The sequence below is a fragment of the Dermacentor albipictus genome, chromosome 1, assembly GCF_038994185.2.
Source record: "Dermacentor albipictus isolate Rhodes 1998 colony chromosome 1, USDA_Dalb.pri_finalv2, whole genome shotgun sequence".
In the NCBI taxonomy this organism is placed as follows: domain Eukaryota; kingdom Metazoa; phylum Arthropoda; class Arachnida; order Ixodida; family Ixodidae; genus Dermacentor; species Dermacentor albipictus.
In genome coordinates, this window is record NC_091821.1 from 56,667,510 (window position 1) to 56,679,904 (window position 12,395).

General features: G+C 44.4%; 1 protein-coding gene across 2 annotated transcripts in view; it reads right to left on the minus strand.

The window, feature by feature from the left end:
- Positions 1-12,395, minus strand: part of LOC135899298 (nose resistant to fluoxetine protein 6-like) — a 97,159-nt gene that overhangs the window by 9,284 nt on the left and 75,480 nt on the right. For both annotated transcript variants that reach the window (XM_070521127.1, XM_070521119.1), the window contains exons 11-15: positions 11,967-12,049; positions 8,501-8,623; positions 6,846-6,966; positions 5,760-5,949; positions 1,657-1,799 (exon numbers count right to left, since the gene is read on the minus strand). In XM_070521127.1, the coding sequence (XP_070377228.1) occupies positions 1,657-1,799; positions 5,760-5,949; positions 6,846-6,966; positions 8,501-8,623; positions 11,967-12,049 (660 nt within the window). The remainder of the gene's footprint in view (positions 1-1,656; positions 1,800-5,759; positions 5,950-6,845; positions 6,967-8,500; positions 8,624-11,966; positions 12,050-12,395) is intronic.

Consider the following 12,395-nt stretch of genomic DNA (forward strand, 5'->3'; position numbering starts at 1 on the left):
GTCTTTAAGTTTTTGATGAAGATGTACATGGTACGGATGCATATGACCTTTCCTTTTAAATCCCCCACACTGATGACCTTGAGGTTGCAGCCTTCGCACTGCCGTCGCGCACACTACCGTGAGTGTTAGCAGAAAGGAATCCCAAAGCATCCCTTTCCACTTGAACTGCCGTCGCAGTCCTGTGTCGCGTTCTTATGAAGCTACCCGTCTCGCAAAGGACTTCGTAGGTTCGAAGTATTGTTGACGGACTAGGGCGTCCTCCGCAATGCCACATCCGCAACAGCTTGGCTTCCTTCATCTTGTCGCCATGCACCACCCCCAGAGCCAGGATCATTTTAGCCTTCTGATCATTCGCGAAGGGCATGACTATCTTCTTGAAGAGTATGTCACTTGCGTGGTACCATTGAGATAGCCCGTGATTATCTACGCACTGACACGTCAAGCAAAAATGATTTAAGTAATCGACAACAGCATACGCTGGCCGTACAGATCCGCCAAAACGCAATAGATGGACATATCCTGCGCAAGGTATGTTTCTATTGCTAAAGGGAACAAAAGGAACGTGCAAAATTACTGTCCCAAGTGCGTCGTCATGGTTTCCCGGCTTCGAAATCATCCCCCCCACCCCCCAATGCCTCCGCTACGCTTATCAATGCGTCAGCGGCGTGTTCTCATGATGCCGGGACCATCACATAGCTTGAAGCCATGTGTCGAGCTGCCGCCGCTAGTGAAGTCGTGTATCCATGACTGTTCGCTTGGGAGCGCTTGAGTAGGGACGGCTCGCGAGCGCGTATCTGTTCCGTATTTTGGATGTTTCGCGCGCTTTTGTTTTTTTTTCTCGGGAAAAACAATGAGGCAAAGCTGAACACGAAACGGATGCTTGATTCGGAGGTTATTTGAGGTGCACAACAACTTTGCAATTAATATGTTTGCTATTTAAGCAATAATGAAAAAGTGCAATAATTAAAATAATTGATTAATTAGTAGTTCGTGATGAAAAGACTGGCTGTAAGTGCAAACGACTACAGCTCCGATGCAGTGGGTACGATTTCTGTAGAGATCTTGGTTTTCTTTTTTTTTATCTTGGTCCAAGTTAACTGGGACACCTGGTATATATACAGGTTGTCCCACATAACTTGAGCCAAATATTTAAGAATGAAAGGCGCTCCGCACTCGAGTTAAACCAAATGCATACTGTTGGCACTGGCCTAGAGTTACTCAGGCTATTTTTTTTATTTTCCCCTCAACTAACGGATTAGTTATGTTTAATTAGTCAACTTTTTAAGTATTGGGCTGCAGACCCCTAGGTGTGATACGCAGAGTTGTAGAGCACCTTGAAAAACTTCTCAATAAATTGTTTCCAACACAATATATCTCACGTGGTCCATTTTTTCCGCGTTCCATAGTAAGCCCGCGAAATATGAAAAAAAATACCACGTGACGGGGATTTTGCGCACTGTTATTGTACTCCTCTCAAGCGCGCGATGGATGAACACGGTCGGCTGCAGCGAGGCTGGCCCCAACAGGGCATTTGCACCATCATGCGATAAGAGCCGCATGCCCAGATACCTACACCAAGCATAACGTCCTGACGCTTACTATATATAGCGATCACACGCTTATTTTGAAAACTTCCTACACGGTGGTAGGCCTTACCTGAGTAAAGTGAGAAGCGTGTATACGCTCCCTAGACGCCTGTAACATTGCCATGAGGAATGGGTAGTGTATTAGGTACACGTTAAATGACAGCCTGCTTAGTGGCGCGAAGACGCTCGAAGATAGAAATCGACCGACGAATCCTGCGAGAAGAATGGGAAAAAATACCTTTCAAAAATGATACAGAAGCATAACATGGTTGTGAGCACGTTCTTTTAAATAAATTATGTATGATCGGGCCAGTTAGCCAAAACGTTCTTTATATGCGACAGGAATAAAGGGAACCGAGGGATAGATTTTCAGTTATAGTTTCAAACACGTGAAGAAACAGACAATGAAGCCAGAGAAAGGATATGGAAGTTACTTGTTAGGTGTTAATTGAAATGTAGAAACACTACGGTAAATGGTAGTGAAAGTAGACGAAAATAGAACTTGTCGCAAGTGGGAACCGAAACTACGTATTCCGCATTACGCGTGGGGTGCTTTACCAGTAAGCTAACGCGGCGCACGTACCACCATGCTTTTGTTTGTTTGTTTGTTTGGGTATTTGGGTATTTTTAGAGGATTGTCTCTGGGGATGTTAGGCAACCGCTACTCGAGTTCATGGCAGCTATTAAACCGCAGCCTTTAAACATCCTTTAAACTGCAGCCGTCCGTCAATATGTGACATGGCCAAGCAGCACTGGTATGCAACCTCATGGCTTCAGGTCTGCCAAGGTCGACACCCTCATTAATCAATGAACGGTAATTACGAATAAGAGAAACCTGCTGCTAATTTAACGTACTATGCACGCGAGGACTACCGCAGTTTGGGATGGCTCCCACCTGCTGCAAGTTGTATTCGCGCGCACTTCCATTTACATTTTCCTTGCTATTTCCACACTTCCATAAATTACAATAGCTAATTACCCGTATGCTTTCTCTGGCTTTTGTTTGGTTCATATGGCTTAAATTAACAAAAAATCGAGCCCATCCGTTTCCCTGTTTTGCTCGCTAATATGCCGACATGAGCAGCCTTGGTGCCAGGAGTTAGCGGTTAACTGGCCAGTTAGACATTAAAATAACTTCTGGGGTTTCACGTGCCAATAGCACGATCTGATTATGAAGCCCGCCATAGTGGAGGACTCTGGCTTGGTCTTGCGTAACCGGGGTTCGTTAAAGGGCTCCCAATGCATGGTACACAGGCGTTATTGCGTTTTGTCGCAATCGAGATGTGGCCGCTACAACTGGGATTTCATTCCGCGACATCGTGCTGAAGCAGCGCAACACCATAGCCACTAAGCAGCCGCTGCGAGTATCGGCCAGTTTCGTGCTCCCAGGTTCACGCATTACTGGATGTCTATAGATGGTTGAAAGGACGTTCAATATCCGCCGCCAAGGGCCTAAGTAACGCTCTCAGGGCTAATCTTAATAATAATAATAATAATAATAATAATAATAATAATAATAATAATAATAATAATAATAATAATAATAATAATACTTTATTGACACAGGAATTCCGCCAACACTAATTACCCAATAGTACAATTACCCAATACCCATTAAAGTGGATAGGGAGGCGCAGCCATAACAGCTCAATGGTAAAGCAGCGTATTTGGTAATGCCTAACACGTGGGTTCAGCTCCCACATTATGAGTCCCACCTGTGGCAAGTTGTCTTCTCGCGCATTTCAATTTACGTTTTCCTTGTTATTTCCACACTTCCATGAATTACATTACCTAATTTCCCATATATTTTCTGTGGCTTCACTGATTGTTTGCTGACTCATGGTTCGAAAAACCCGATGTCCGGCGTTACGGCGCCAAACAATTCATGTCACCAAGTTTTATAGGGAGTCAAACTCTCGACCGTTGGTGGGAGTTAAGCCAAAGTATGTCAAATTAATTATGCCAAATTATTCCATCGATTTCTGTATAAGAAAACGCGAAGCCTAGGCGACGAAATAGCATCAGCACTACATGTGGTGTTAAGGCAAAGTTAATTAAGGCAGATGTAATTAAGATAGTTAATTAAGGTACTTGAACCCACGACCATTCGTGGGAGTCGAACCCACCTGGAGATATTGGCGAACCGGCCATATCTGCACGTTGGATTACAATTTACATCGTGAAGGTCGAGAGTCGGACCCACTACATTAGGCGTTAATTAAGCGGAAGCGAATCAAGACACAAATAAATAGGATGTAGATAATTAATTCACTGGAACCCACGACCTTTAGTGGGAGTCGAACCAACGACCTTGGTGTTAATTAGGGAGAAGCTAATTGGGGCACTCAAGCCCAAGACCCAACATGCAGATATGTGCAAACAGGCCATATCTCCAAGTTGGATTCCAGTTGACATCGCGGAGGTCTAGAGTTGAACTCACTACATTCCGTGTTATTAAGGCAGCGTTAATTAATATAGAGTTCGTTAAGGCACTCGAACCTGCGACCTTTGGTGGAAGAAAACAATAGGAAGTAACAACGCATTTGAATAAAAATGTCCAGTAATGAATGTCTCGTTAGCACGCAGCCTTTTCCTTCATCCTCTTTAGCGTATGCTAAAGTTACTGTCAACTTCTTATTTATACGTTGCAAACATAACAGCAAATTTCCCGTATGCTTTTTTTTTTGTTTCATTGTGTGTTCGTTTCATATGGTTCTTTCGTTATATGCCACTCGTCATTTTCAAGTACTCATGTTGTAAATGAGATAACCTCGCCCTCTTTGTCGAGGCAAAGGGCATAGTTAGATACGCATTTCCAATAATGAGCTATGTCGTATAGGTATATACAAACAAAGGAGAAACGATAGAGTTCGGAACGTGACAAGGAACTAAATTAATAGTTACTTTCTGAACACGCTGTACTTCTGACCGCAGGGCGACAATTCCAAAAAACACAAATGCTTCGACTACGCGCACACGTGCGTAATAGTTCACCCATTCTTTGAAGCCCACAGACAGATGCCGAAGTGTCACTGCAGACCACAAACTGAGGCTGGTACGAGCCGAGCCACTCGGCTATAGCCGTGTCAGCCTCATGTGGCACATTGCAACGGCTGCCGTTCTTCGAGCCTGGAACTCCTTAATGAGATTCTGTCTCAGACCACCTTCAAACACCCACGATTATATAAGCGCTGTTGCAATTCCTCAAGGCAACAGGACTGGGCGACCGCCTGTGACACAGCGTTGACAATTCCACTATATTGGCGACTGCAGTGCACATGAATAGCCGACTTTCATTCCTTGACCCATTTCACCCCGTGCAGGCCATAGCCAACTGGGGTCAGTCCTGATTAAGCTCACTGCCTTCAATTTATCCTTTGCTTTCTCTCCATCGCAACTTATTTCCTCGTTAAGGCTCTCCTTGTAACGTCCAACTGTCTTGCTTCGTTTGCTTAAAGAATACAATTGCCATAAGAACTAACGAGATTGCATTCACCTACTTTGTCGTGAAAAGATTCAATACTGCGAAAAATTTTGTTTAACGTTTAATAGGGATGCTGTGGTAGATGGCTTCTGAATAATTTTGGCCACTGCGATTATTTTACGTCCACCAAATGCACAGAAAACGTGGGTCTTTTGCATGCTGTCCCCATAGGAATACGCAGCCGCTGTGACTGTGATCACAGACGCGGCCTCGTGCTTTGCAGCGCAACAACATAGCCACTCGGCTGTGGTGGTGGGTTCGAGACTGTAGCAAGCGTTATGTAAAATTCAGGAGGAAATGCCAGTACTTAGTGTTACACTGGAGTCATAAATACTATACATTTTCGTCGCTAGATTTGTCGGTAGCGTGGCTGAGTGGTGAAGACACTCGTTTCCAACGTATTGGCGCAGTTGTGTTGGTTCGTGTCACGCCGGTCGGTACGAAGTACTTCATCCTCTATTCACGAAGTTTTCACATATTCCTCCAAAATTTCAAGTTTCTTAAGGATGGACACACCTGATGGATTGTCCTTGGAAAAGACATAGAAGGGGCAAAAGAAAAATACAAATTTGTGGCACAGACCTTCGTATATAATATAGAGCCCATGGGGGACAGGGACAAACATGTTTCTTAAATCTATTACTGAGTGTAAAATGCTTCTGGAATTAGAACAGCTAGAAAGAACTCACCGCCTCGTCCCGATGCGCAAGCTAACGTGAACCAGGCAAGGAACAGCGACCAAAGGACTCGCTCAAAGAAAGCTGCCACCAGTTTTACGGCTCCCGAGGTGGGATCACGACGCTTGTACCAGGGAATCTTCATGAAGATGGCGCAGAGCGCACTGGTGACGGCCACGCTCCAGCCTATGAGCTGCATCGTCTAGCCAAATAAAAGTAACGTTTTCATGAATACAGCTAGCAAACATTTGTACTAACTTAAAGGGGAAGGAAATGATTAAGGATTAAGATAAAAAAATTCACCGACGATTTCGATACTCCCTCATGCGAAATTTGAGCGCAGCTTTATACATGCTTTCATTTCGCGATATATGAGCTGGCGCGGACAATCTGTCTCGTGCGGCACATTGCAAACGGAGCGAAGCGTGGCGCGACTGCCTCGCTAATCGGGAGACCGCGAGAGCCAGGACCTGGGCGCGGTTCACAGCTGTCGCCGCCAACAGACCGTCGCTCATGCCGCGCTTTGGTATCCTTGGCGCTCGCTCGCCGCATGCCACCAGTGAACAGACAACGGCGCGCTGCTCTAGCCATATCGTAGCGGCCATAGAGTAGCGGCCGTCGCAGCAGAGCCCGTCTTGAGCGGCACTGCGCTTCTCACGCTTTCGCCAAACACTCTTCCTCTTTCAGCCTCGCACGCTCTTTGATATCGGCGTCTTTCATCCACGCTGCGCCCTACGTTCGCTCTTTCCTCCTTCGCTGTGCTCGTTCGCTCATTTACCCCCAGGGCTGACGCCCACGCGAAACACAGAAATGGGCGCCTCGTTACAGACATCGCGCATGGTTAAATATGTGCTGCAGCTGTAAAATGCCGCTCATTCAGCCTGCTGCGCAGCGTGTGTGCGTGAATGTCGAAAGGCCGTAATTACTGTCCGATAACGTTCGCAGCGGATGTGTCTACGTGAGGCACACTCCTCAAGTATCGATGTTGCGATTAAAAAAAAAAGAACAATAATGTTGCGTTTCACTGAGCCAAACCATGGCTTCCAACCTTTCTTTCAATTTTCGGAAAACAGGTCCTAGTTATAAATGCTGACTCACCTTAGAAATTTTACGGTTGCTGAAGTCATCCAAGACGAGTAACGTCATGCAACCGCTGAAGAAGCATACGGCATGGTAGAAAGGTCGCGTGTAGTATAAGTTGAATGTTGTCACTTGTAGACTAGAAAAGAAAAAAGAAATGCTTAAGTCAATCCTCTTAGAAAATGGCATGTGGGTAAGTCACCTTTGGAACGCCTGCTGTTGTTTCATCTCAAGATCTTTTTGATGTGGGACCGCATAAAAAATTAGATTGTTGCCATTTATCATGCAAGACATGACTTTTTGGTAAACACTTCATGACGACGGAACAGCGCTATCTACCGCGAATGGTTTGGTTGCGACTTTTAGGTTTCAAAGAAGCACGTTACTACTAGAGCAATCATGCAGGAAAAGAAATGAACGGAGTAAATATAGACATTTTCTGCGTCTTCGTTCTTCTAATAGCACGTCTAACTCAGCATGCCCAGCCAACTAGAAACAACATTGGCTCTTCGCCGGCTAAGCATTGTTTTCTAAATAAAAAAGAGACTACGCATAGCAATACTGTGAGAAATAACACATTTGATGCAATAGTTTCTCTTTGGTGGGTATTTTATGACAATATGTGCACAATGTTCCAGTTGAGAAAATGAGTTACTGAGAATATAAATTTTGAACTCTATTTGCGCCGCCATTTTGGCAGCGTGACTCGGATGTGCACAGGGCTCAAGAAAGTACATATTGCACGAGTAAGAAAAAGCCGAAGTAATCGATTCTGCTAAATATACGCGCGTATTACGAATGTGTCACCGAACAACGCGATAAACGACTGCGCTTAAGTTAGACCTCTTATTTTTGCATGGCTTATAGGAATCCCAAATGGTGGATTCAACAATATGCTTGCCGTTGACACATGCGCGTACGTTTCCACAGTGAAGTTTTTGGAAGCAAAATCTGGTATTCGCTTAACATAACATAGAAACACGATAGAGGTTTCTGCTTGACCGACTATAGCGTGTGTTCAGGATCAATAGGGTCCCCATAACTCTCCCATTCGTGAGTCAGCCTCGAAATTGCGGGTTTACGCTGAACTTTCGTTTAAAATAGAAATTCCAGTGTATCGAGTTGGTGATCAATACTCTTCCACGATGCCAAAAAAAAATGAAGCGTTGCTGCGAACGACTAGCCTCCCCATTAGCCAAGTTAGTACAATAACTGCCTTGGAACGGCGGGTTCGCAGCTGGCTAAAAATAAATTGTTATTGAACTGCGAAAACTTCTTGCCTGGAGAACGTAAGCGCTTCTGCTGTAGACTCGGGCCACTTTCGAATGGATGCAAACTTTTTTTTATGAATTTGAATACACTCAAAGTGTTGATGTTTCAATAAAATATATGTGAATGTCACGTTAAGAAAATTAATTTACTTAACTGGCGTTCCAGTTTCGAGTGTGGTTGTATACAACGCTTAAGTCCGATTTGCTAGAATGCGTGATTAATCACATATGCACCAATGACATATGAGACAACGCTTAGAATTTAGCAGATATTCTATACATCAGGTCATATATCGGAGATACAAATCCTATATAGTAGATGTTTGTATATTCTCTACCTTGTTGTAATTATGCCTGAAACTGAGTAAAAATACCGATTCTGAGATCTGATTTAGGGCTTACCTTCTTGTGTGAGCAGGATACGTCATGAAAGGTAGAACATTTGGATTAGTTGCTGTCCACATTGCGATGGCGCAACCCAAAAGAGAAAGCACTGTGAACGTTGCCAGCGCCAAATTATTCCGCCTGTGGAGTAATGACGAGTAAGTTGTTGGAAAAACTGCAAGCCTCTGATTAACACGTAACATGGTCATGCATCTTCTCAATGGAGTGTTAAAGGGGCTAAGCTTAACGCAAGTGAATCGTGGCCATGTTTATTTCGGCATGGTAAACATTTCACCGCAGCCTTGCTGCTCCTCGATGTCGAACACTAGCGACTCGCAGTGTTCCGAAGACTTATGCCTAGTCATCAGTGTTAAATGAGGCAGGAAAATCGCCAATCAATGGCATACATCGTTTAGCCAATCCGTGCATGACTAAGCCATCTGCACCTGTTTGGTATTCCTTCGTGCATTCAAACATGTACATGCTTGGCCATGCTGCATATGCGGGGATATGAAAACCGATGCGTGACCTGCTCACGCAATCTCAAAGGCAATGTTAGAGCATACCACGGCACTGCTCTTGTATAAGTGCATTACATATGGTACATTAATCTCAAATGATGCATGCTTTAATATAAAAACAGGTGAAGCTGTGATATCCGTAAGATCTTGTTCGTTAGTGTACATGAAAATGAGAAAGCGTTAACGCGAAATTGCGTGAAACCCAGCAGAAATTTATTTTCAGCACGCAGAATATCATACAGCTGACTTAAATGCTCACAAGAAACACATGCTCCATTTTTCTGGCAAAGAGGCATACAAGTATTACGCAGTAAATGCAGAACAGACAATTCTCTATTTTAACTGAAATTGATACCTTTCATACTTTATTGTGCATTAACCGACAAGAACGTAATAGGAATGCGCGTTCTCATAAACATTTAGTGCGCAGTGTTCTCTGAAGCGAAAAACATTGTGAAAAGAATTTGTTGCTTCCTGGTTCGTCGACGCCTGAACAATTCATGAGAGCGTACACTGGGAATACAAAATCTCTTGATTCTCACCGACCAGAAACCGCTCATTTATGCTATTACCTCCAACAGTTCCTCGCTTATTCCCCGTGATATTCGCCAGATTGCATATATCTCCGAAATCACTACTGATATTCGGCACGTCAGTGGTGCCGATAGTCCCGTTGCTGACTCTCTGCCACGGATTCATATAAATGGAAGCCAAGTAAATCGTTCTGGCATTGACTTCATCCGCCTTGCTACCGCTCAATGCTGCACAGACCGTGAACTTCAAGCAGTCCGGACTGCCAACGATTCTCTGCGCTTTGAAGATATCTTACTGCCTGGCCGCAACGTCACAGTGATGTGCGACATGTCTTCGGGTCGTCCTCGACCGTACGTTCCACAACAATTTCGGCGGGAAGTTTTTGACGCACTGCACTCTTTATCGCACCCTGGAGTACGTGCCACACCTCGTCTCGTCACTTCCCGCTATCTGTTGCCGCGCATAAACGCCGACGTCCGTTGCTGGGCTCGGGCATGCATACAGTGCGAGCGCGCGAAAGTGAGGCGACACACTTTAAGCTCGCCTGGTCATTTTCCACCACCAGACGTTCGTTTTGGCCACGTATATCGTTGGTCCGCTACCACCACCCAACGATACATACTTGTATCGACCGCTTCACGCGCTGGCCTGAAGCAATGCCACTCTCTCACATCACTGCAGAGTCTGTATCTGAGGCCATCTTAAATGCCTGGATTTATCGTTACGGCGTACCTCACACCATAACGGCAGACAAAGGAAGACAATTTGACTCGTCCCTCTTTCAAGCTCTCTCCCGTCTTCTGGGTGTAACGCACATACGAACGCCTTCGTTCGCCTCGGAACCGTCATCTGCTGACTACAATCTTACGCCTACTGCCTTCGCATTACAATGGCCCCTGTTATACCACCGCCGCTTCGTAACGTCCGCAGAAATGTTTACATGAGCCCATCTTTACTTCATAGCAGCCACGTATTTCTCCGTCACGACGCTACTCGCTCTTCTTTACAAGCTCCTTTTGACGGTCCCTTCTAAGTTCTCAAGCGTGACGAAAAGTTTTTCACACTTCTTGTCAGCGGACGCAAAGGGACAATTTCGATCGACATCTTGAAGTCAGCTCATATAGATTCTGGTAGTGCCATCCCCACAACTTAAACCGCTCAACGGCAGTGCCTTCATCGCTAGGTGGGTGGGGGAGCCATGTAGAGAACACTACTCATAGAGCTCCTCGGTGGAAGAAAAAGAGACTGGACTAATGCCATCGAATAAGTATATCCAATCCAATCCAAGCGCCATCAGGCATATAGGCTAGACGATGGTGGTTGCGAAATCACCGCACTCACCTGATAAATAAATGTCAATTATTTGTGGGCCTTCTGCTCCTACAGCCAAATAGCTAGAACGCTGCTGTTCCAGGAAACTTAATGTTTATCGATCATTGTGCCTATTTGCTGAACCAAACTGAGAAAAATATTAAGCCACTGATACTACCCACTGAACAAATACAATATACATAATTAGCAATTCTTTCTAAAACACTGAGGTAACATTTAACCCGGTATCAATGACGGAAGAAGGCAAACAGTGCCCCATGTGTAGCACTCAAGTAAGCCTAGTATTCAATGGATTTTTGTCAGACGCTTGGCTTCAGAATGCGTTTTACCATTTTTAGTAAACACAAAACTCTCCTGTGCGTGTAATGAAACGTGCCATGTATGACACTATGCGTGCAAAGCGTTTATATGTCACTTGTCGAAAATAAACGGAATCTAGAGTAAGGTATTTCTTCTTATATTGGGGCTTAATAAGCTAATATACAATTGTACAGATCTCGTGAAAGCATTACATTAAGGATATCTGCGGCTACAATCTCTAGAAGCCTGTATGACGCTACACAAGTCGTATACGTTTATCAGGTTAACCGGCACATCAAGCAATTTGTGTCCACCGTGATCGCTCATCTATATGGCAGCTTGTGTAGTTTTTCGTGTTTATCTTTATTGCAGTGCGGTATTTCTCTTCCCTTCTTGGGACCATTTCTATTGCTTTTAACCTTCATAACAGTTTGCTAATCTTTAGCCGCTCGTAATCTTGCGCACTCTATCCATAAGCATCTTCTTAATGGGAAGATGTCATTATGAATGCATGCTTTCCGGCAGCAATTTAGGGCAGCTTGTCACTTTTGAAACCAAAGTGAGGTTGTACTTTATGGCAGATTATAAAGCAAAAAGCAACTTCATTAAAATTTGGTCTGCACGTCTTATAAAAACAAAACTTATACCCGTCTCCAAACTGAACATTGTACACTACTCTTATTTTAACAGATTGCTAAGAATAAAGTTTCCATAGAGAGATATAACATTAAAGTTGTTACTGCTGATACGCTGCGGCTCACTATGATGTGCTGGCCTGTCGTGATATGTCAACTCACTTTTTCAGTACGAGCAGTATGAGAAGAGAGAGAACAAAAAGCTGGAAGTCTGTAGACAAGTACCATAGGTGAGCAAGAAGGGTCTGAAATAAAAAAAAAGAAATGCATATATATGCACTGTTTTAAAGCATTCCAACATAGAGCACTGCAAATCATTTCATTTTTTCATGCATGTAAGCAAAGACGAACACAGATCTATGGGTATCCTCTAGCCGCGTTCTCATGGTGTGTGAGTATAATTGCGGGAAATTGTTGCAAGAAGTTAAAAAAACACGACAATGTGAATCCCCATAGAAAAAAAAGCTCAGTGCCCTTTCACTCTGTGAAGAAGGATGACCAGTCAAGCTGTGTGTGAGGGCCCCTGAATGGCCAACTGCACCTCCGCCGCGGGTCGGCCCGGTGTTGCACTATCTTCTACATAGGTCCACG